The sequence below is a fragment of the Tinamus guttatus genome, unplaced genomic scaffold (genome assembly GCF_059628265.1).
Source record: "Tinamus guttatus ecotype Peru unplaced genomic scaffold, ASM5962826v1 Tinamus_guttatus_pri_ptg000356l, whole genome shotgun sequence".
NCBI lineage: Eukaryota > Metazoa > Chordata > Aves > Tinamiformes > Tinamidae > Tinamus > Tinamus guttatus.
The window spans coordinates 4572602-4596269 of record NW_028288890.1 but is presented as its reverse complement, the minus strand read 5'-3'; the positions used below and the strand labels follow the sequence as shown (position 1 = coordinate 4596269).

Sequence of the window (23668 nt, the reverse complement as noted above, 5' to 3'; positions counted from 1 at the left end):
GGGGGTTTGGGTTGCCAGGGATGTCTCCAGCCTCCCATCTGTGATCCCCCCATCCCACTCATAGCAGCAATGCTGGCTGCCCTGCGTGCAGAACCCCCATCCACTTCTGGGAATCAACCACAAAGAGGGCAGGTCCAGGCTCTCCAGGAGCCTGGCCTGGCACCTTGCCAGGAAAAGGGCAGCCAGAAGCAAGGGGGCAGTGGCCTTTTCCTTGCCATCCTCCATCCTCCGTGGCAGGCGCGCCCGAGGGTGATGTGCGCGGCCAGTTGTGTGGAAGCGAAAACAACCACTGCAGACAAGCCAAGTCAGCCGTATTTATTGAGAACTTTTGTGGAGGGATAAAAATATTTCCACTAGATCTATAAGAATTTATAAACCTATACTCTTTATAATACTTAATAAATGCATTTATGACTGTCATGCAAAGGTAGGTATTTCTGTAAGAAAATAGCGAGATTAAAAAAGGAATCTGAAAGCACTAAGAGGCCCTGAGGGGCCCCTTCCCGTGAGCGCAGTGGGAGAAGGGACCCCCCAGGCTTGCAGCCAACTCAGGAACGCAGGTCACGCACACGACAGGCATTTTCCCAAACGCCCCGCGACATCTACGCTGATCCTCAAGATAACCGCAGTCACCTTCAAGCCAAGACACGTGGACCCTTGGGACATTGCTGGGCCCGGGCGGCTGCTGCCAGCTACCCGGGAGGTTTCCCCAGCTCGCTGGGTGGCCCCGGTGCTGGCCCTGATGGGGACGGGTAAAGGTCTCCAGTGTGAGCTCCCTCCCAGCGATCCCACTGCTCCCAGCTCCTGTCTCCAGAGCCTCTCCATCTCCTTCCGCCTTCCTCAGTTACCAGGCAGGGAGCTGGGGGGACCAGAGGCTTCGGGTCCAGACTGATTTCTTTGCTCATGCGACACAGCCCCAGTGCCCTGGGGCCCGGGACGCCCAGGGGCTGCCAGCGGGGAGACACAGCAGTGCTTAAAAGGGAAGCCACACTGGGGACATCCTTGGGTGACACAGGGACAGGACAGAAAGACGGGGAGCTCCAGAGGCTGAAACACCCAGCAAGGGATGGGTGCGGGTCCAGGCTGCACCCACAGCACCCTGTGGGCTGGGGAGGTCCCAGCCCAACGTATCCGCACGAACAGCCATCACTTCAGCCCCAGGGATGGTGCTGGTGCTGTTTCGCTCCCTGCCACGCAGATGGCCCTTCCCGGGATCTGTCCCCCCATCCAAGAACCCCAGGACGGCCCCGCTGGCAAGGGCTGTCCTCTCCAGCGTTGCTCTAGGGGGTTGCTGCGCTGGAAGGGACCCTGCAGAGCATCCGCGCACAGGTTCCCAGCGAGGAACTTTGCTCTCCAGGTGTAGGACACCAGCCTGCAGGGTTTTTGGTCTCTCACTTTGGCCCCTGGGCTACCTTTCCTTAAGCCACTGGGTCTTGGGACAGGGAGCAAGCAGAGGGCACGCAGCAGGCCACGAGCTCCACGAGAAAACAGAGCAAAAGCTGAGGCAGCGGGGACAGGAGGAAAGCGGCACACGGACACGGACAGGACACGAGTTGATGGAGGGAGGCCCAGGGCACGCGCCAGCCGGCAGCCCGGGGCGAAGGGAGCCGTGTCTCCTCGACGTCCCTGGAGGACAAGCTTTGCAAGATTCAATAAGGCGATAACTGCAGCAGCTTAAGGTGATAGGTGTGTTGTTGGTACCGAGTTTTCTAGCTTGGCTTGGACAGGATGTAGCGTGATGTAAACATTTCTGGTCTCTGAGTGGGGCAGGGTTGGAGGAGGAGGAGAGGGCTAGTGAGAGTCCTTCATCTGCTTCTGGATCTTCTGGAGCATCTCCTGCATGCGCCGCAGCTGGAAGGGATAGAGCAATGGGACCTGGCATCTCCCTGGACACCCACACTGTGAGTGTCCCCCAGTCAATGTCAGCTCCCTCTCAAACAGATCCCAAGTCAACATCCCAAGCAGATTGGTATCAACAGAAGCTCTGTTTTAGGTGAAAATCTCAAAATTTTTCTCCAGTGTCTCCTCACCCTGACTTCATGCTTGAAGGACCATGAAGTCCTGCCACTGACAGGATGCCACAGAAAGGCTCTTCCTTCTCAGTGGTGTCACCAGGAGGGGACAAGGGGACACTGGCCCGCAGGGGGTGCTTCCAAGAGCCCCTGGGTCTCAGATCATCTGCCCTTGCCTCCCAGCCCACCCGCACTCACCTCCTCGTCCTTCTCCCGGATGAGCTTCTCCGTCTCCGCGTCCGGCACTGCGGGGATGACGGGAATGGGGAAATCCGTCCCACTCTCCCTCGTCAGCTTGCTACAAGGGGCAAAGAGAGAGAAGACAAGGGAGTTTCTATAGCCATGCCACCCAGACCATACTCCAGAAAACCCCCCTCTCCAGCCCTTGATGTGGCGTGGAACAGAGGCATCAGAGCTGGTGTGGGCCTGGGGGATGCAGGAGCCTGGGGACAGGCACAGCTCTGTGTAGCCAGGGGTCTGCAGCCCTGAGCTAATCACGGCCCTGAGCCACCCGAAGGGGGGCACCAAGAAGATGGAGGCGGAGCCTCCACAGAGACACACAGAGAAAAGGTAAAAGACAACGAATCCAAGTTGCAATGAGAGAAATTCCCGCCAGACCTTCAGAGAATGCTCCTTCCCACAGGAGGACCACAGCCTTGGGATGGATCTCAGGGAGGTGGTGACATCTCCATCCTTGGAGATATTCAACACTCACCTGGACAGGCCCTGAGCACCTCTCTCAGCTCTGGAGTTAGCCCTGGTCTGGGCAGCACTTGGACAGGAAACTCCAAGTGTCTCCCTCAATCCCTTCCTAAGTGACTCTCTGACTTGCCCACCAGGAGGAAGGGAGTTTGGCTTTGGTCTGTGCTGTAACACTGCAGTTCAGGAGATGTCCTACTCTAATCAGGGCTGGCTTTGGGATGTCTTTTCACCCTACACATTGAATCCAGAAGATACAGTTTGCATGCCTTTGCATGCCTGCAAGTTCAGCTCTTCCTTGAAGAATAAGAGCTCTGGGACAGATCCACATCCAGCCTCTGCTCTAGATCAACCAGGATCTTGTGGCTTTTGGGAACAATCCATGTCACCAAGAAAAACGTGTTTGTTTCCTTACACGAGCAGATCCTGTTGATCTAGTGAAGACAGCGATGCTTCTGTCTCACTATGTGTCCTCCGCATTTACTGCAATTACTATTTCAGCCCTGGTGATGCTGGGCTTTGGCGTGCCACAAGGCCGAAGAACACAACAAAACCCAGACCCTGCAATAGCGCAATCTCACGTTAAGCATTCAGAGCGAAATCTCCAGGATTCCCATCTTGGGGAAGGGAAAGTGAAAAATAGAAGTGCTCGAATGTGGCCAGAAAGCCCATTTCAGCATGTCACCAAAGCTGAGCTCTCTCTTCCAGCTTGCACCGAGCCATCCTCACAGCAAGTGCCAGGTCCCGTGTCCCTGAGGACAGCCATGGTTTACTTCAGAGCCAGCTCAAGACACCCTGCACCTCCTGCACAAGGCTGATGGCTGCAGCTCTGTCATCCCAGCTGGCTATTTGCGCTGCAGCGGTACCCACAGCCATGCAGGGGCCAGGCCTTGGCACCGGGTACTCAGTGAGCACACGGCATCCCATCTTGCTCGCCGAAGGCATTGTGTTTCTGCCAAATATCTTTTTTTTCAGATGCTTTGAAATCTTTTAAGTGCAGTGCTTCCCATTTTCCCCAGATCTCCGGTGCTGCAGGATGAGGTGTAACAAGCTTGATGGAGCGTGACTGTCCATTTCCCGGCAAGCTTTGAGTTTGCTCCATGCAGCTTCCAACGATCATCGATGAGGAAATGCACTTCAGCTAACACATATTCCTGTGGTAGGAGCTCTGGGCATCATGTCAAGGGCCCGTCCACTCAGACAGGAGTGGGTCAGACCAAATCAATCGTGTCTCCCACAAGGACAGCACTGGAAGGGACCTGTTTCCTCGCAGCCATCAGTTGTGTCCTGCCAGAGGCCATGCATTGACCCAGTGCACGATCCACGTTTCTGGGATGTCATTGCTGCTACTAATGATCACGCGGTGTGCCACGTGCTGCTGCAGTCTCTTCAGCACCAGGAACGAGCCACTGCTTTTCAGCGCCTCTGGATGCAAAGCTTGGTAGCTAATCTGCAGGATTCCAACTGCACTGGCATATCTCCGAGTGTGCAAAGGCAAATGCTGGTTTCTGGTCACATCGTGAACCACCTCGGACATCTCTGTCTCTTGGTGCCAACCTCACCAAGATGCATTCCTTGCCATAGGGGTGATTTCAGAGCTGGCTGGGATTGCGGCAAGCTCCTCCTCCTCCAGCCCATGCAGCAAGGAACAAGCAGCACCTCGACTCAGGCTAGAGGTGGGTGCTGAGGATGGGTCGAGCTTGCAGGGAGCTGGGATGGGCAGTGCCCACCACAGTCTCTTCCTAAAAAGAGCAGCAGCTCCTCCACATGACCTGCCTAAACTGGCCTCCCACGCACCAAGACGGGCTGAAGCAGCACTTCCACGGACTGACACTTCCCCTCTCCAACCTTCAGGCCTGGAGTACCTGTCCACCACGAAATGCACCCCCTGCTTCACAGAGCATAGGAGCTGTGGTGAGTGCATGGGAGCTGGGGGCCAGGCAGGACCGTGGTCATGCAGCAAGGCCATGGCAAACCTGGAGGTGCCACCACCCCTGCCAGGATGAGCGGTGGTATCAGCCCTGGGCCTGGAGGACACTTGCGGGCTGAAGGGCTCGGGCACTCAGGGTCGAGGCCTCACAGAGCCCAAGCAGCCGTGACCAGCCCTGCTCTGTGACAAAGAGCATCAGCCACCTCGGAAGTCCTGCCAACACAAACGCTTGGCATGGCTCAAACTGCCCGTGCTCATTTTCCCCCTCCGCAGGTGCTGGTGTGGCTGCATCTGCCTGCCACACACTTCGAAACAGGCCCCGCATGACCCACGCCTGGCACGGGTTCCTCAGTGCCATGTGCTCCTGTGCGCAGGTGGCCCCTGGGGATGTTGGCAGGGGGGCGCCAGGGCAGCGGAGCCAAGCAGGGGCTCTGTCACTTCCCTGATCCTGCCGTGCCTGGCTGAGTCTGAGGACAAATCCCAGCCGGCCTGGCACCCTCCTGCACCCGCCATGGGCGCGCTGCCTATGGGTGCAATGTGCACTCACAGCACCTCGCTCTGCGCGGCACTGCTGCCCCCTCCATGTGCTGGGCTACCTCAGCCACGGGCACCAGGCCTCACCGCTGCCACCTGGGGCATCCTGGAGCGCCAGGGGTTGGGGGTCCCGGGGGAGCTCTCCCCATGCACCCCTGCAGAGCCCGGGCCGGACACGGCCACCTCTGCAGCCACCGGCGCGGGCCGGACTGGGGCTCCCTCCTCTGTGCACACACAGAAGGACCAAGACAGGCTTTGATAACAAGAACTTTATAGAGTGTCCAGCAGGACCCGGCCCTGCAGCACGTGTGGAGACGGAGGAGGGCGGCGGGGATGTGGCCGGCCCGCTGCCACCGCAGTCCTCGGCGGGGGGCACTGCCGGGCTCAGTCTGCGGAGCAGTCGGCACAGCAGAGCCTCAGCGTGGAGGGGTCCCTCCTGCTCCCGCAGCAAAGCGGCACACATGGAGAGACGAGCTCAGACAGGCCTCGCGCTGCCGCTCAGCCCGACACCCTCCAGCGCCTCCCCAGGCTCCCTGCATCCCATGGTGGGTCTGGGGGCACCACCGGCCCTGTGCAGACCACGGAGGTGCCCACCAAGGGCCAGGTGCCCGGAGCTGGGCTTGGCAATGGCAGCCAGGCCTTCGGCCTTGCAAGCTGTGGACTGGGCCCGGAGGAGCTACTCTGCATCCTGCACTGCTCACCCTGCTTCTGGGGGTCCCCCAGGTGCTGCCACCATGTATTGGGGCCACTCAGGAGGAGGATAGTGCCCCAAAGTCAGAGTTGGCTGCCCGCACCCCACAGAGAGCAGTGGAGACGTGTAGGGGACAAGTCTGCTCACATCCTGTCCCTGCTGAGGACCCAAGGGGCACGCAGGACCTCTACTGCGGCTCGTCCTGCTTGAGGGAGGACACGCTGTGGGCCCTGTCCACCCTCCCTTGGGGCAGCCCTGGTCCCACCACTCGGGTGCAATGTGCAGATGGAGGAGCCACCCACCCCCTTGGCTTGCTTGTTCTCCTACTCCTCCGGCACACAGGGACAGAGGGTCCCTCTTGCTCTCAGGGTGGCCCCTCAAGCTGGACTCAGCCCAGCTGCACTGCAAGACTGGCCGAGCAGAAGTGCCCCACCCTGGTACCAAGGCTTCCTCACCCAGCACACAGCAGCAGTGCCCAGCATGGCACAAAGTGCCTGGACCGGCTCTTTGCAATATGGACACCTCAAATTACTACTTGTGATGGGCCATGGAAATGCCTGGCTTGGGGAAACAGCTCTGAGAAAGGATGATTTCCCATCCCAGGGCCTTGGCACATCCTGGGGCCCAAACCCCGCTCCCAGCACGGCCCCCCTCTCCTGCCCCATACTTGCGGTTCCTCTCCTTCACCACCATGCGGGTCATGCTCTGGATGCACTGGGTGCGGTAGTTCTCGTAGTGGGTTTCTCGCGTCACATCTTTGAGGTCCTGCATGTGCGTCCTCACCAGCATCGTACGCAGCTTAACAAAGTCGCAGTGGGCCGGGTTCTCCACTGCGGGGGAAGCAGCGGTTAGAAGACAACCAGCTCCCTGCATCCCCCAAAACCTACCGGGATGGGTTGGGGGACAGGCAGAGCCCACCCTGGGGACCCCACAGCAGATAACTAGGCCAGATGGGAGGGTGACACTGGAGAAAGCAGACTGTTGTCTGCATGGAGAAAGGGTGAGTAGTGTCCCTGTGCCCCACAAGCTCCCCAAGGGCTGACAGGGCATTGGGGACAGTGCTGGGAGCACAGCCTGTGGCACAGAGCTGCTGGCTGCCACCACAGCATTACCTTCCACGATGCCCCACGGGTAGAGCCGCCCACGGACACGCCGGCCTTTGGCCTCCACGACCGTGTTGCTGCCGATCACAGCAAATGGGATGCTCTCCTGCAAGAAGACCACGAGGGTTAGCAGGGCTCAGTCCTACCTGCTGCACTGCCCGTGCCTCACAACCCCCAGGTGTCTTCGTGCTTTGGTCTCTGCTGTATCTAGCACAGATCGGCCAAGACGCCCAGGAAGCCTGGCTATAGAAAGTGCCACGTAGGTCAGCAGTGATCACTGTACTGTTTTCTCCACTCCAACCTGATCCTAGGGGCGGTCACTTGGCCAAGTTGTGGCCAGGGTATGGCTGGCACCACCAAGGCCATGGTGATGTGTTCGGAGTGGGACTGCTGGGGCTGCCTGGGGACTTATACAGCACCGAAGGGAATTGCAAACAGTCCACCAAGGGTGATGGGCCCTCCCTCCCCTGGAGCTCTGCCCTCCAAGAAGAGGGTGGAGGAGCCCAACCCACCTTCAGCGCCTGGTCTTGCAGCTTGAACTCCTCATCCTCATCTGAGTCGCACTCAGGGAACTGGTAAATGCGGATCCCATACTGTTCAATCTCCTCCCGAATCTGCACACAGACAGTCTAGCTGGTGGACAGGGCCCTGGCCCCTCAAAAACAGGGTGGGAAAGGCCATAAATGGGCCAACAGCCCCCGTGTCCATGATCCACAGACCCATAAAACAAGTCTACCCTCTCCACGGACCCAGAGTGGCTGTCACACTTCCCACCACTCCTCTGTAGCCATCCAGGCCCCAGCCAAGCGCTGCAGAAATGCACCCCTGGGGGACACATGGGCAAGCAGGGACCCCTGCAGCAGTGGAGACACAGAGGATGCTCTCTGGTGAAGCCCAGGCTGGGAGCGGTGGAGAGAATCCGCAGCTGAGAGGGGATCCAAACACCCAGGGAGCCACTTAGACAAGGCCAGGCTCGACCCTGCCTTTGCCCAGCCTCCTCTTACCTTGTTTTTCTTGCGCTCCACCTCAGAAGGTGTCAAGGTGTCAGCCTTGGCCAGGACGGGCACGATGTTCACCCGTTGGTGCAGGGCTCTCATGAACTCCACGTCCAGGGGACGAAGGCTGCAAGGAGAGAATGGTTAGTGCTGCCCCATGGCAGAGCCTCTTCCACAGACTCGTTGCTGTGAGCTTCCCTGGCAGTGCCCAGCACCCTCCAGCATGCTCTGCAGCTGCCTGCTGAGCAGGGACAGGGAGGCTGGGCTTGCTCATACCCGTGGCCGAAGGGCGAGATGAAATAGATGCAGCAGTGGACACGGTTGTCCTGGATGTTCTTGCGGTTCAGGCCACTTTCATCACGGAAATACTGCTCAAACTGCTGGTCGATGTAGTCAGCCACGGGCTTCCAGCTACAGGGGCAGGATGGGTTGCAGAGAGGAGACGTGAGGGTCGGTGGCTGCCCATCCTGCAGGACCCACAGCCCTCCCCAGCCCCAAGCAGCCCAGGAGAAACCCTCTCCCTGAGTCCCAGGCCCCACTGTGCTGTTTGCAGGCTCAACCCTTTCCTCGAGCTTGGTCCTCAAGCCCTGCTGGTCTCTCAGACTAGCAAGATCTGGCTGTTGAGGCAGACAGTGGTGGCCACATGAGCCACTGGGTGCCCAGGAGGCTTGCAGCACTGCTGAGCATCCCCCTGGCTTGTGTTCCTGGCTCCTGGGCTGAGCAGGGATGTTTGGATTTAGGACACACAAATGGCAGCCAGGCTCACAGAGAAGAGGGTTGCGGGACACATCTCTGGTGTGATGGTCAAACCCTCCCCTGCTCCAGTCTCTGCCCTTCTGGGTAGATGTTCCTAGCACCTTCTTGTGCTTTGAAGGATGGTGGCTTTGACAAGGCCACAGATTCCTTCCTTTGCAGCTGTAAGCGCCAGACTTCGAGAGACAGGCCCCACTTCAGGAGCTACTTCCTGTCTGGGCCCTGCGTGGCCATCTCTGCTAATGCAAAGGAGCCTGCAGGAGCAAGCCTGAGCTCTGCTCCCAGCGGAGCACCCTGCCCCATGCCACCGCTCCCAGCCCCGTGCCACCACAGCACCCTGGCCCTCTTCACCCAAAGCTGCCGGAGAGCTGCAGAGCGCCATGGCGCATCGTGCCCACCAGAGCACTGCCCTGGGCCCCGCAGCAGAACCTCCACCATTGCAGTGCCCAGCAAGGCCGCGGCCCCCCAGCAGGACGCACCACTCGGTGTTGTTCACAGCGTCCCCGAAGCCCGGCGTGTCCACGATGGTCAGGCGCAGCTTGACGCCCTTCTCTTCGATGTCCACCACGTGCTTGGTGATTTCCACCGTCTGCGTGATGCGCTCTGGAAAGGCAAGAGAAACCACCACAGTCTGGGCAGCCCGGGGCAAGGGCGGCTGTTTCCATCTGCAGCAGGATGCAGGCTGGGCCGAGGCCAGGTTTGGATACACTCGATCTCAGCCCATCCCTTTGCCCTCAGGAGACTTTTCCAGCCCAGCCATCCTTCCATGGTCCCCCTTGTCCTGCAGCTCCCCACGATATAGCCATGCCCTGGGCTGCCTGGCACATAGGGAAAGCATTTGCAGTCCAGAGGGGATGGGGCCTTTGGGGATTTTGAAAGAGCAGCCTGGGGGAGCTGACCAGCTCCTACTGAGCACCGTGGTCCAGCACAGTGGCCACAGAGACGCTGCTCTGGCAGGATCCTCCATGTACCGCTGCAGGGACCAAGCCCTGGCTATGCAGGCCCAGACAGGAATCCCACCAAGTGCCCCCTTGCTGCCCATCACATCTGGTTGGTGGCACATCTTGCAGGGTTGTCCGTGAACACCAGCATTTGCCAAGGAAGGGGAGAGCTCCTGCTCCAACGACAGGCCAGTGCTCACCACTAGGTGAGAGCAAGAGATCAAGGTCTGCTTGCCCTGGGCCTGAAGCCACAACTCTCCCATATCCACGCGCTGGAGCCCCTAGGTCAGAGACACCAACCATCTAGGGCTACAGGATGCCACATGACTGCTGGTGTCCCTAAGTCACTGTGTTCAGTGCCCATTTACTCCCTGCTGACTCCTGAGCCAGGTCTCAGCTACAGCAGCCTGGATGCTGCTCCATCTCCAGAGCTTTAAAGTCAGAGAAACTCATGGCATCCCTCAGTGTGAAAACATGACCGGGAAAACAAGAGCGCAAGGTAAGCACTGCTGCTAGATGAGTCCCCCCCCCCCCCCCAAACAAATCCACAAGCACAAATCCCTGGAATTTCAGCAGCAAGATTCAACTCAAGCCAGGAATCCCACACACAGGGGATGGTGGCTCTGCCGGGCAAACTGCCCTTCTCTCCCTCCATCCTCCATCTGTTGGGATGCGGCAGCTTCTCCTTTGACCCTATCGCCTCTGGATCCCACACATACCCCCGTGTTCCTGTATCCCGGTATCCCTCAATGCTGCATGCGGACTCACATCTCTGTGCGGCCACATCCATACATACTGCTCCGAGCTTAAACCAGCTCCTAGCAACGGAGACAAATTAAACAGCCTTCTCCAACCCAAGGGGGGTCGAAGCTGCCTAGCTATTTTAATTGGAAAGCCAGCTCCCGTCAAAGCAGTGCGGCCTCTGCCTGGACCTCGGCTCGGACCTGGACCTTCCCAGACTCCCGGCTGTTTGGATCCGAGGGTTTGGTTCGGGTCCATCAGAAAGCCGGCAAGCTCGGGCTTGTTTTCCCACTGCTTCGTGGCACGGGACAAAGCCCCGCGACGGGAGGACCCGTGTCACGGGGCTCAGCGCTGCCAGGGACGAAGCGCCCGGTTCCGAGCCAGCAGCTCGGAGCGCCCTGCGCTGACAGGCGCTTGGCAAGAGGCCGCGCGTGTTTTTGCTTCAAATAAAGCCCTAAAGAGACAAGCACAGCTTTTCATCAGCAACGGACTGGAGAGCCCTGTCCGGGCGCCGCAAGGAGCTGTCACCCGCCTGATTGACGCCGCTGGAGGTGCCAGCGGAGAGAGGCCACTTCCACCCCCAGCAAGGTCCCCACCGTGGTAATCGCAGCACTAAAGCGGCACCCTGCATGGGACCCTGCTGAATATGCAAGTGAGAGCCCCACCACCTGCCAGCAGCCCCGAAAGCCGCCCGGCCGGCACAGGAACGAGCCCCGGGCTCACTCAGCGCGGCCCCAGCTGCTGGCACAGTCCTTAGAGAGCCGGGACAAAGCACTGGGGCTCAGCTGGCCTGGCCACGACGATGCGGCAGCCATCGGGGCTGCCGGGCGGGAGGCAGCTGCATCCCTGGTGCTTTGACTCTGAGGAGCGCACGGGAGGACGCCCTGCACGGGCACCGGCACCGCCGCTCGCAGGTGCTGCCGCCTGTCCCAGCCCCCTGCACGCCCCAAGGTGCCTCCTGAGCCTTCTCGCCCCTCTTACCTTCGGCGTTAAGGAGCTTGCGATCCTTATACATGTCCGTGAGGAAGAGGCTGTTCACCAGGGTGGATTTTCCCAGGCCGGACTCTCCTAGGATGAAGGGGAAGAGCAATGCGGGGAGTGCAAGAGGAACACAAGTAGGGCTGGGAGCCTCTGGGCAGCCCAGCCTTGGGGCCGCCCAATGGGATGCCCGATGGGCCAAAGGCTCCACAGGCCCAGAAATATTAGGGAAATCTTCTGCATGGTCATGCCGAGGATCAGGGGACGCAACAGCTCATCCAGTCCTGACAGCAGAGAGCTAAAAGGAGCAGGAAAGAGCTCCACGGTCCAGTCTCTAGGATATGGACAGGACCTTCAGCCCCCATCCAGCTGCCACACCAGGCTTGGCTGCACCTACCTGCCACCATGAGCGTGAAGTCGAAACCCTTCTTCACAGATTTCCGATGGACCTGGTTGGGAAGCGTCGCAAACCCCACGTACTCCTTGTCATCCTGCCGGCAGAGGCAGAGAGGGGCCGTGGGAAAGGAGATGCAGCAGGACGTGGCCGTGCGTGCCCTGCAGCTCCCATCCCATCCCATGCCCAGGAGGGAGCATCCTCCGCCCTAGCCCCGCTGCTGCACCCTCCCAGCCTTGAGCTGCTCCTACCTCTGAGGAGTCGTAGGGATCCAGCTGGCCCCAGGGGCTGCGCGGCCGCGAGGGGCTGGGCGGCGCGGGCGCCGTGATGTGCTGCTGGAAATCCATGGCCCGGCACCGAGAGAAGGGCCTGCTGTCATCCGCGGGGTCATCGGCGGGGGCCCTGCCTGTGCTGGAAAACAGGTGGCCGGGCCCGGCGTCCCGCTGGCTCTCCTCGGGCTCCACTTTCCGAAGGTTTTCTCCACCGGGATAGTCCTTCAGGAACTGGGCCAGCTCTGCCTCATCCGAGTCTTCCTTGAGGAAGCGCTTTATCTGGCCGAGAGACGGAGAGGACAGAGTGCGCAGTGAAGGCGATGCCCGAGGCTGGCACGCTGCCCCACGCTGCCCTGCTCATCAGTGTCACAAGCACAAAGCCTCAGCCATCACCCACATGCACCGCGAGGGCGGCTGGGGACAGAGAGGGGGATGGAGCCCGCGGTCCCTCCTGCCCGGGGACAGGCAGCAGGTAGGAGCGGGACGGTGCCATGCAGCCCCTGGGGCCGCGCGGGCGCTTACAGCTTGTTGCGCGGGGATCTCAGCCAAGTCCTCGCGCTCCGGGGGACGGGGAGCTGCCCGTGCGGCCCCGCTGGGGGCCTGGGCACCCCGGTACTCTTCGGGGTCTTGCGGGCCAGCCGGAGCCCCTGCGCAGGCCGCCTGTGCAAAGCACAGGATTAGCGTGTGCCAGGGACGGGGAGACAGACCAAGAGATGAAGAGCAGCAAGAGCTGGATGGAACCCGCACCGCAGCAGCAGGGAGGAGGGGCGGCTGGCAGGGTCCTGCCCGTGTCACCCCCCTGGGCCGCTTGGGTGTCCCTGCACCAGGGACGGTGGAAGGGGCTCCACCACCACCTTTCCTTGTGGCCCTTGGAGATGGCTGGGACGGGGAATGTAACTTGCAGCCATCATCTGCCCACGCACCCAGGGAGCCTGCACGTCGGGCAGGGAGCTGCGATGCAGGAAGGAGGGCTAGTTGCTGCCAGGCACGCTGGTCCCACGAGCTGCTGCGGTCCCATGGTGCGGGACCCACGGTATGCTCCCGGGCGGGCTCTGGCGATGTGCACCGAGCAGGGATCTCACCACATCCTGTTTACAAGCACCCGAGGGAGGAGAAGGAGAAGCGGTGCCTCCCAGGCACTGCCGGAAGCAGCTCCTGACAGCGCTGGCACCGCGGAGACCCCTCCCTGAGCTGGCAGCAGGAGTGGGTCTCACACCGGGGCCGCGGCCCCATCGCCTCCACGCTCGGGGCCAGGAGGAGATGGCGATTGCCAGGAGACCCCAGGAGCCCCCGGGTGGATCTCACCAGCCTTTGAGGAGCTTGGGGTCAGGCCTCTGCCTCAGGGTCTCGAGGCGAGACCCCTCGTTGGGGCCGCACGCGCTCCCCGTGCTGCGCTGGCCGCGGAGGGCGGCCGTGCTGGAGGCGAGCGCAGGCGCGCACAGCCGGCGGGCTGGAAACAAGGTCACGGCGCGGGGCTCGGCGCTTGCCCGGCCACCCCGCGCTCCCCACACGGCTCCACTCTCCCGGCGCGGGCAGATCGATAGCCTCAGCAGCTCTGTGCAATCGCAGCTCCCTCTCCCCGCACGCCCGCTCTGCCGACCTTGAGTGCCTAAACAAGCCCGCGGGCTCGGAGGCAGCCTCCCCGCTCTGCCCCCGCACCCCGCAGGGACTCTGCTCCCCTCTGCACGGGGCACAACAGCCTCCGAGCGTGCCTGGCCCCAGCAGCGTCCCCGTCCCCTTGGTGCTGCTGCTCCTCCTGCAGCTCTGCTGCCCTTCGGGGGCTCCCCGATGTCCCCCAGCCCAGGCACAGAGCAGTCCTGTGTCACGGTCCCAGTGACGCCTGGCACGGAGCATTCGTGCCCAGTCCTCGCTGCTCCATCCCACTGGCAGAGCACGCGGGACGGGCGCCAGTGCCGGAGCCTTCTCCAGCCACCTCCCAGCGCGAAGCCAGACACGGCCTCCCGCAGCATCCCACCTCTGCCCGCAGCATCCCAGCCAGGCCCCTCCTGGTGCACGGATGCCTCGACCCACTCCTGCCCCTCTGCTGCCCGTCCAGGGCCACCGGGACGCAGCTCCCCCGTACCTCTCGCTGACGCTCCAGCTCAGGGCAGGTGGCCATGTGGGAGCCCCGGTCGCCCGCAGCCAGGAGGGGATACACAGCGGCACTGGCGGTGGCGGTGGCTCACAGAGGGGACGGGGAGCAGCATTAGCATAACTCCACCCTGCGCTCACGCCACGCACACGGCCACCTGCCCCGCGCACAAGGAGGGCAGCAGCCCCGCTGGCCCCAGGGGACAGCGCTGCGGGGACAGCAGGACCAACGTGGGGCTGGGCAGGACCAGGGCACAGCTCGAGAGTTGGGAGGGGAGAAGGGACCCCAAGAGCATTTGCTGAGCAGGGTGTTCTGCATCTCCTGCTGCTCCCTGACCCATTTGTGTAGTGTGAGAGCAGGGGACAAGCCATCATGGAGCAGCAAAGCCCTGTTGGCCAGGGCAGGTCCATGAGGAGCTCTAGGGTAGCTGTGTGGACACACAGCGAGGGGAACGGGGCTCCCCGAGCACCTCCGTGACCTGCTCTGAGCACGTGCACATTGGCTGCAGCCCAGCAGGACACCCAGCCTGAGGAAACATCTCTGTCACCGTCACGGCACAGACCTGCTCCACTCCCGCTCCCTGTGCCCCAAGCAGCCACCCCAGCAGGGCCTCTTTGCCGGGAGAAACCCGGGACATTCCCACAAAAGCCTGTTTGACAACTCAACATTTTTACGTTCAACGATTAAAGTTTCCCCATTCAACTCCAAGTCATTGCTCTGGCTGCCAATGAGACAAATGGGACAGGCTGGGAAGAACGAGACTCCAGCACAGTGCAGCCCATCCCAGTCCACCAGGAGCACTGGGGACGAAGACATCAAAGTGGGACACCCAACCTTAAAAACAGATGACACTGAGTGCCTCAAGAGCCCAGCTGGGCTTCCTCCTATAAAGGATGGATGAAGGCAGGACAGGGAGATGGGAGGCTGAGGGTGCATCCCGTCACTACGGGCTGAGCAGCCCAAGTGCTGGGCAGCAACAGCAGCCACTCTGCAGGGCTAGTTGGGGCTGTTAGCTCCCTGGTAAGTCTAAGGCTCCAGTTTCTGCTTTAGCTTTTCCAGATTTATCCTTGGAAAGAGTTAAAGGAGCCCGAGGAGGAGCCTTGGCGCTCCAGGCTCCAAGGAGGGCAGCTGTCACTGCTGGGGCTCGCCTCAGTCTGCACAGACAGTGATTCACCTTGATGCACGTCACGATGCATCGAGGCAGCTCAGGCGGACAGCAGGGTCCTTGCTGCGTTAGGACAGGGTTCACTCGGCCACTTAAAGGCTGCATGAGCCGGGAAAGAGCCAGGAAGAACTCCCCTTGTTCTGGGTAGAACATCCGGGAAGACAGACTGTGCGCCTGTGGGATGCAGGCTCAAGAGAGGCCAATGCCTCTGTGCCAAGGCCACAGCACCGCAGGGACGAGAAGTCCCAGGGATGAAGGGACAAGGGGGGGAGGAGGCATGGGGCCATGCTGTTGCGCAGACATGCGGTGCCCTGGAGCAAGGGACGAGGGGGCCAAGCGCATCGGGTGTGAGGACCCCAGAGGTACCTGCTGAGCACCACATAACCCATCCAGCCCATCTTCCCAACTCAATCGTGCTGCCAACGCTGCCTCCTGCCCAGCTTCAACACCAACACACACGGGAGGCCCTGCCACTTCCATCCTGGTCAGCCTCTCCCCTTGGAGCGTGGCACCCAGTGGCACCCGCATCCATGCTCAGGCCGTACCCAAGCTCCCTGAACCCCGGATCACCAACCGAAGCGGGGCAGCCTCTGTGACCACAGCAGGACGTTCAGCCCTGCCAGCCGGTGCTGGGCATCCTTCTCCTCCGGATCGACCCAGCACCACCCTCCCTGGCACAGCGTCCACAGCCGGCCCGGATTCCCCACGGGCACCCACCTGCGAGCCGGGATTTGCCACGAGCAGAGCCCGTAAGCAGATTACACGAGTCGCTGCGCGCTGTGACGGCCGGCGCGCGCGGCTGGCAGCTCCCGCCGCGGGGAGCCCCGCCAGGCGGCCGCAGGTGCTGGTCACGCTGCGCACCGGCCCCCGCGGCCGCCCCTGCGCCCGGCCTGTCAGGCTGCATCGGCAGAGCGGCCGCACACGGCGCCTCCGTCCTGACAGCTCACGGGATGCGCGGGGAGGCCGGCGACCACGGCCCCCCTGCTCAGCACGCCTGTGCACTGGCTGCTCCGAGACGGCCCCGAGTGCCCGAGGATGGTTGGAGAAGGTGGGGGCAGCTTCCACGCACGGCTCCCGGAGCACCCGTGGGAGGCCCCATCATTGCGCGGCGCTACAAGTGGGCGGAAGGAAACAGTCCAGCTCAGGGCCAGCCCCACCACCCAGGGACGCTGGGGAACTGATGGGGACCCTGCCCGTCAGCAGGTCCCCCCCCAAAGCGATGCCCCTACGTGCGTTCCCCTGCACGGCACCCACAGCGCCCGGGAGCGGACGGGAGCACCCGAGGCGGACGAGATCCTCTCCCCAAGGGCATCCTGGGCTGTGCTGGCTCGAACCTGCCCTCAGCTGAGCACAGCCGCCCCTCTGCTCCCTGGAGCTTGCAAGCACCTCCATCATATTTTGATCAAAGTTACTTTTTTTCCTCTCCCCCTGCAAATACCTCCCACCCCCAGGCAGCATCTCAGGCGTGAAGTTGAGAACAGGAGGTGCAGACCCGTATCCATAGGCTTTAAACAGCCCAGAGGAGCAGCAAAGGAGGCTGTGACGGAGCTGACAGCCTGGGCAGCTGCTCAGAGCCTTGAGGGCTCCGTCCGAAGTGGGGCTGAGACCCCCAGAGCTGGAGGACGTATTGAGGACACCCCAGTGAGGAGCAGGGCAATGGTGCACCATGAAGACATGGCCCTTGGGGCAGCATTTGAGGAGCTCCCTCCCTTCCCCACTGGGAAAAAGGGCAGCCTGAATTATTGGCAAGCACCAACGTGGGGACTCCGGGATGGGAACACGCACGGCAGCATCGGCAGCATCTCCTGAGCCACAGCCTCAGCGTCACCACCGGGCCTGTCCAGACTGGAAGCAAGGCAGCATTTTAACGAGTGCCATCAATCACAGGAATCGCCCGTGCACAGCCCAGCACAGCAGCTCGAGGACACACAAGAAGATTCCGCGCGCTAAGAGCATAAAGCAGCTTGCAGGGGCCAGGAGCACAGGTCAAAGTGAAGCTCCCGCTACCACCATCGGCAGCTCTGCCCTGCACCAAGGGCTGCAAGTGCTTTAATGCAGGTGCCACGCAGACGCCGAGCCTGTAGCTGCAGCACTGAGCGATGGCAGGACCTGAGCTGCCCTTTGGCTCAGGGCTGGGGTCATTGCTGGTCTCTGCTCAGCTCCGGCTGCTCCGGAGAAGCCATCAGCAAAGGAGACCGCACTAGGAGCAGCAGGGCAGCAGCACCATCTGGGATGCAGGGAGCACCGCTCGCACCTCACCACGTCCTCAGTCTGTGCCAGCTCCGGGCAGTGCCGTGTCCGCGCTCAGCACAAGCCGGTGCCATTCCTGCTCCCCGTCTAGCTCCGAGGACTCGTTTCCAAGCCCGGATCCGTCCCTTCCCTAAGTTAGCATTAAGCCTCTTGCAGAAGCGCTCTAGGGAGCACGGCGCCGCTCTCCAAAGCCGGTTGCAACACGCTCCCCCAGCTGCCCTCCTATCTCCTTTCACTGCGTCCCGCGCCGAAGGAATGCGCAGCTCCCGGTTCCCACAGTCGCTGCTCCGCGCGAGACGGCGCTGTCGGAGCCGCGTTATGCAAGCTCGTCCCCCTCGCCTCGCCGAGCCCGCGGACACAAGGCCCCACGGCCCCCAGCGCCACGAGCCCCGTGTCACCTGCTTGGAGGGATGACAGTCCCTGCAACGGGGACACGCAGCCTCCTGGCCGCGCGCGAGCCGCAACCGAGCGCTGGCTCCGGAGCGAGCGGCCGCCGCGCGCTCCCTCCCGCAGCCCCGCGCGCGCCGCGGGGCCTCCCCGGGATCTGGCACAGCCGCTGCGGCTCCCCGCGAGCGCAGCCCCGCACCTGTGCCCTGCCGCCCCCGCAGAGCGGAGCGAGCAGAAGTAGGGCAGGAGGAGCGAGATGCTGCCGGCGGCGGGGAGCTCTCCGCAGAGAGGGCGCCGGCAGCCGCGGAGGCTCCCTCCGAGCTGCCCCGGACTTTGCAGGTAACGGCGGGGGCTCCTGCAAGCGCCGCCCGACCCTCCTCGCGCCGCCCCGGGGCCGGGCGCTGCGCTCCCCTCGCGCCAGCCTCGCCGCAAAGGGCACCTCAGGGTGCCCCGGCGCCCTGCGCAGCGCAGGCCGGGCCGGGGGGGCTGCAGGTGCTGCCGGAGCCGCCCCCAGCGCAGCCCGCAGCGCTGCCCGGCGGCCGCCGCGAGGCCACGACGAGGGGCGGCGCGAATCTCCCCCCCAGCTCCGGGCACCCCCCGCGGCCCCGCAGGTGCCCCCTCCCCCGCCTGCGCTGCGGCACCGGCGGGGCCCGGCCCGCTCCGCCCGCGGCGGCACCGGGCGGCCCCGCGGGTGCCGGCCCCGCCGCTCTCACCATGGCTGCGGCCCCGCGCGGGGCCGTCCGGGAGCGGCGGCTCCGAGCGCCTCGGCCGGGCCCCGCCGGCGCCACCAGCGGCGAGAGCGGCGGCCCCCGGGGCGGGGCGGCGGGCGGGGCGCGGCGGGGGCGGCCCCGCTCCCACCCGCGGGCGCCGGCACCGGCTACCGGGAACCGGCGCCTCGGCCCGTGCGGGGAAGCGGCCTCATGTGGGAGGCAGCGCGGGGAGCTGGCACCGGGGCACGAGGCTCCAGCGCAGGCACCGGGTGCAGGTACCAGACCTGGGTGCTGCACGTCGCGGGTGGCACAGTGGCACCAAGGTTCCACTTCCAGGTAGGAAGCACCAAGGCTCCAGCCATGAGCAGCGCTGGCACCAGGCACTAGCCAGGAGGCAGCAGCACCAGTACCAGGCTTTGTACGGCAGGTACCGGCCGCCAGGCAGCTCCAGGCGGCGCACACCGGGCACTGGCACAGGCCACGGATTACTGGACACCAGACACAACACAGCACCAATGAACCGAGCAGCACTGGGTGACAGCACGGGCACTGCCACACATGGGCACTATGCACCAGGGTTGGACACTAGGCACCGCACACGAGGGAGCAGGCGACACGCGCTGGGCACTGAGTATGGACAGTGCATGCCGGGCACTAGCACTGGGTGCCAACCAGCACGCTGTGATGCTGGGAGCTACAGACCGGGCCCCACATGCCAGGGACTGGGCCCTGCAAGGAAGTCCCTGCCCAGCGCGGCTCCCACGGCCTGGCCCTGGCTCCGAACCCGACCTGTGGCTGATGCCTGGGAACGTGGCAGGGGAACAGGCCAGCCCCTGCGCAGAGCCAGGACGTGGCTCTGTCCTCATCCCCACCACACTGGCGGATGGAGACAGAAAGACTCCAACGCCAGCAAGTGTCGGTGGCCTGTGGCCATGTCCCTGCTGTGGCAGTGCAGGACATGGGTACCCCGTGGTCATGTCCTGTTCCAAGGCCGGCGCACATGGCATGGGGCTGGCCTGTGGCCACCATTCCCAGCAGTGATCCGCCTGGGAAAAACGCAGGAACCCTTTTGCTCAGGGCAAGGCGATGGACTCAGGCAGGAAGTTTCTGTCCCCTCGTCCAACAACCCATCGGATCCGCTGGATCCGAGTGCGGGAGCCCGGCCAGCTCAGGGACAGCAGCAACACCCAGCAAGACCCTGCGACAACGGGGGAGCCACGAGAAAGGGCCACGCTTGTCTCCTTCCGACACGCGCAGCTGGGAGCATCGCTGTGGGGGGGACACCCCTCCGTGCCTCAGTTTCCCTCCCTCCAAGAGGAGGGCAGGGATTTTTCCCTGATGCAGGAAGCTGCCGTGAGTGCCTGGCACCACGGCAGGATGCGCCCGGCCAGGCCGTGGCCAGATGGCTCCGTGCGGCTCTTTATTTTTATTCCTGTAAATAATCTGTGCCGGCGAAGCCTGTGTGAGGCGGCGCGTGGGAAGCCGGGCAGCGAGCGCAGTTGCATCCATCTGGGGCTGCTGGGGCGGCTGCGGCCGGGGCTCCGGCAAAGCCTGCGGGAGCCAACGGGACTCCGAGCTCCAATGCTGGAGCCGGGGGTTACATGAGGCCGGGAGGGGAGGGAAGGGGCCGTGGGGCACCCAGGGGGACCCCGGTGACGGCACCTGCGTTGGAGGAGGGCAGGCAGGGGCAGGTAGGTGACGATGGCGGTTTAAGTCTCTAATCCTTGCTGCGAGCGCTTTCCTCTGAGACGCTGCATTAGTGGGGATTACTCTCTTAAGTGCTTCAGTAGCTCATCTCCATCTTGCCATGCCCTTCAAGGGCCAGCCCTGCTCCCCGAGGGATTATAGCGACCCTGGCATGGGAGCGGGAGCAGGAGGCAGAGCCGAGCACTGCTGAGATGAGCTTGGCGTTCTCAGCAGCACGGCAGGGCAACGCGCACAACACAGCTGTGCTGCAGGGCAAGCCTGTGGAGCTGCCCACGCGCCAGGAGCTCTCCCGGCAAGCCCGGTGTCCAGGTGCCAGAGCTGCAGCCTGGCTTTAAATAGAGCATTAAAAGCTGATGGGATCAGCGGCACGGCGGGGGAGGGAGGGATGCGAGGGAGGCCAGACCCAGGCTACGGCAGCGGCTCTTGCTGGAGCTGAAAGTGGTCGTGCTCCATCCGTGCATGGCCGGGGCACCTGGGGAAAGGGGTGTCCCTGTGCAGCCCGGGCAGAGCCCGCATCTGTGGCGGCTCCATCCTTGGAGCTCCTCCAGCATCCCTGGATGTGGGCACCAGGGCCGGCACACGGGGCTGGCTCTGGGGGGAGCGTTATCGGCTGAGCCCGTCAGGGCCTCTCTCCCCACGAGCAGCGCGGACCGGCTCTGCCGGGCCGGGAGGAGCTGCCTGGGAAGGGAAGCTGCAGCGAGCCGCGACCAGCGGCCAGAGCTCTATAATTATCATGGGAGGCTGAGTTATTTTGGGAAGAGGTTGCGTGCTGCCAAGGCTTTTATTCCTCCAAAGCAAAACAAGATGGAAAGAGCCCATCCCAGGATGCTGCATCCGGCGGGCGAGGGAAGCTTAACCCCTTTCCTGCCCGGGGCAGGGTCCTCCCCTGGGGTTGCATCCGTCACCTCCGCTCCCAGCTCCGGCCAGGCCCTCACCTGAGCCGAGCCAGCTCCAGCTGCTGCGATTGCACCATCAGGAGGTGAAAGCGGGGATGAGGGTGCCAGGAAAGGACAATTCAGGGCCATAGTGGCCACTGCTGAGCCCAGCCCTGGAGCTGAACTGACCCAGGGCTTTCCTGCCCAGCGCCACCCCGGGGACACTGCGATGATGCTGCTGGGTGCATCAGCTCTAGCCAGCAGGGCCCAGGAGCCCGGGTGCCCCATGGGGATGTGCTGATGCCCACACGCCCCCCGGCCCCGGCAAGGCCCCGGTGCGGGTAACGTGCGCGGCTGGGGCTGCCGCGACGCGGGGGCTGCCCAGGCTGCCCGCGCTGGCAGGTCCCAAGGCTGCAGCCTCCACGGCCTCCGTGAGAACCACTATTTTTAGCTGCTTCAGTTGCAACAGGGACATTTTTGGGGGCTTTCCCAGGGTTGAGACTCACTGGAGGAATGTCGCCCGGAGAGGATCCCCTAGTTGCCACGGAGGGCTCAAAATAAAAATTCCCAGAGTTTTTCAGAGAGCAAGAGGATGCTCCCTGGCAGCTGGACGCACAGGGACCTTGGGCACTGTGGTGACGTCCAGGGCTGTCCCGTTCGGTGCCAGCCCATGCCACATGCCCCAGAGTTGGCTGAGCTCGGGCATTCGGTGCCAATGCAGAGGGACAGCGCTCTCAAGGACAGCGGTCACGGGGCTACGTCCAAGTCTCGCTGGCCCAGCACATCCGTGCACACTCTGGGAGTGGGAAGGATGCTTCTCCCATGCACACGGGGATCACGCCCAAGCACTGGTTACACCTGGCCAAGCCCTGGCTAAGCCCTCCCACAACTCATCACACGTCAGCAGCGCAGCACATCCCTCTGAGCTCGCTCCGTGGCGCAGAGCTGTTGTACTGGGCTCCGAGCCCCGCGGGAAGAGCCGGCAAGGCCAGGATGAGGGATCTGCCCAGCTTGGGGGGCCCCAGCCTGGCCCAGGGGACTGCACCAGAGGGGAAAACGACGCTGGGCACCTCTTACCTCCTCATCTGGAGACACCATCAGTCGGGTCAGGATGGGATTTGTGTCAGGAGGAGGAGAGCAGGAGCAGGAGGGAGAAGAAATAAGTTTTCCCATCAGTAGCAGTCAAGGTTTTCCAGGACTCATGTCTGAGCCTCAGCTCTTCCCCCAGCTCCCCACGTCCCCCCCAGGAGCAGTGGGCCAGGGCCCAGCTCTGACGGGACCTGTGTGTTGTGCACACAGCGCCCGGCAGAGGAGGAAGCAGCATCTTTGGACCCCTCTGCCTTCTCCTGCAGCTGGCTGCAGGCTGGGAAATGAGTTGGGGAGATTGGAGGGAGGAGGAGAGAGTTCCTGCAGGAGGAAGACGGCGATGCTGTGAGGAAGCTCTGGCAAGAGCCGCATCGCCGGTACCAGCCGGGGGTGCCGGTCCTGCTTTATGCGCTCAGCAGTCTAAACCACAGCCAAAATGTATCTATTCCTCTCTTATGTGAATGGGAGCAGCGCCTGCAGAGCGCCGGCGGAGGGAGGCGCAGGAGGGCCTGTCCCGGCAGGAGCCGCGCGCTGCGGCCCCAGGGACGTCCCCGCACGGCGGCAGCCTCACCTTTCAGGCACCAGAGCATGTCGGCGTGCCGCTCGTCCGCCATATCTGCAACAGAGAGCGGGAAAAGTGAACCGGGATCGCGGGAGACCTGGCCACGGAGCCGGGCGCGCTCCGGCGCGGCTGCGGGAGGCGGGATGTGTCCCCGGCAGCCCTGGCCTCTCCAGGGACTGGCCCCATCCTCAACATCGCTCCACGTGGTGGGACCCCTTGAAGCCACGTGCCCCCATGTGGAGCATGGGCTCCCTCGGGACGGATGGTCCACGCTGTGTCCCAACGGGCCATGCTAAGGATAAGGAGAAAGCAAAGGATCCCGCCGCCTCCTGAGCTCTGTGCGTCTCTACAGTGAGCTCTGCTCCCATGGGCGTCCTGGGAGACATCCCCAAGGCAAGTTGTCCCTTCACATTGCCCCTTGTCCGTGTGCTCCTCCACAAGGCCATATCTCATCAACTGAGGAGAGAGGAAGAGGACGCTTGGCTGTGCTGCATTCCACTCGCCACGGCACGTGGGGGACTCAGCATAGCCTAACCCCCGTAGGGGAGCTGCCAGCTCCTGCTTTGCGTCCCCGCCATGTGCCAGTTCCCACAAGTCCTGAGACAGCTCCTGTCACCCCCCGAGCTCCCTGCCAGAGAGATGGGTTAGACACCGCAGAGCCACAGGAGCGCTGGGAGCCTCCGTCTGGAGCAGGAAAAGCCCTAACGCCAGTTCATCGCAGTCAAGGCTTTCTCTAGACCATGCTTGAAACCCTCCAACAAGAGGCACCTCCAGCCTCTAGGGACCTGTCC

At 63.0% G+C, this 23668-nt stretch overlaps 1 protein-coding gene across 1 annotated transcript; it reads right to left on the bottom strand.

Annotated features, from left to right (window-relative positions):
• Positions 1-1594: 1594 nt before the first annotated feature.
• Positions 1595-14162, bottom strand: LOC104578101 (septin-4). The gene is made up of 13 exons (XM_088529966.1): positions 14127-14162; positions 12566-12703; positions 12023-12322; positions 11775-11868; positions 11381-11467; positions 9197-9320; positions 8241-8375; positions 7974-8091; positions 7482-7583; positions 6979-7075; positions 6534-6696; positions 2211-2310; positions 1595-1851 (listed from the first exon to the last, which is right to left on the bottom strand). Exons 1-13 carry the CDS (start codon positions 14160-14162, stop codon positions 1792-1794), a joined length of 1554 nt encoding a protein of 517 aa, XP_088386092.1. The 3' UTR covers positions 1595-1791.
• Positions 14163-23668: the final 9506 nt, after the last annotated feature.

Bases quoted from the DNA above. Each gene is read 5' to 3' on its own strand.
- LOC104578101 (XM_088529966.1), bottom strand. From the start codon at position 14,162: ATGGCCACCTGCCCTGAGCTGGAGCGTCAGCGAGAG. The intron at 11,468-11,774 runs GTAGGTGCAGCC...CCTTCATCCTAG, and splicing joins CTTCACGCTCATGGTGGCAG to GAGAGTCCGGCCTGGGAAAA. The intron at 7,584-7,973 runs GTAAGAGGAGGC...GTCTGTGTGCAG, and splicing joins TGGAGCGCAAGAAAAACAAG to ATTCGGGAGGAGATTGAACA.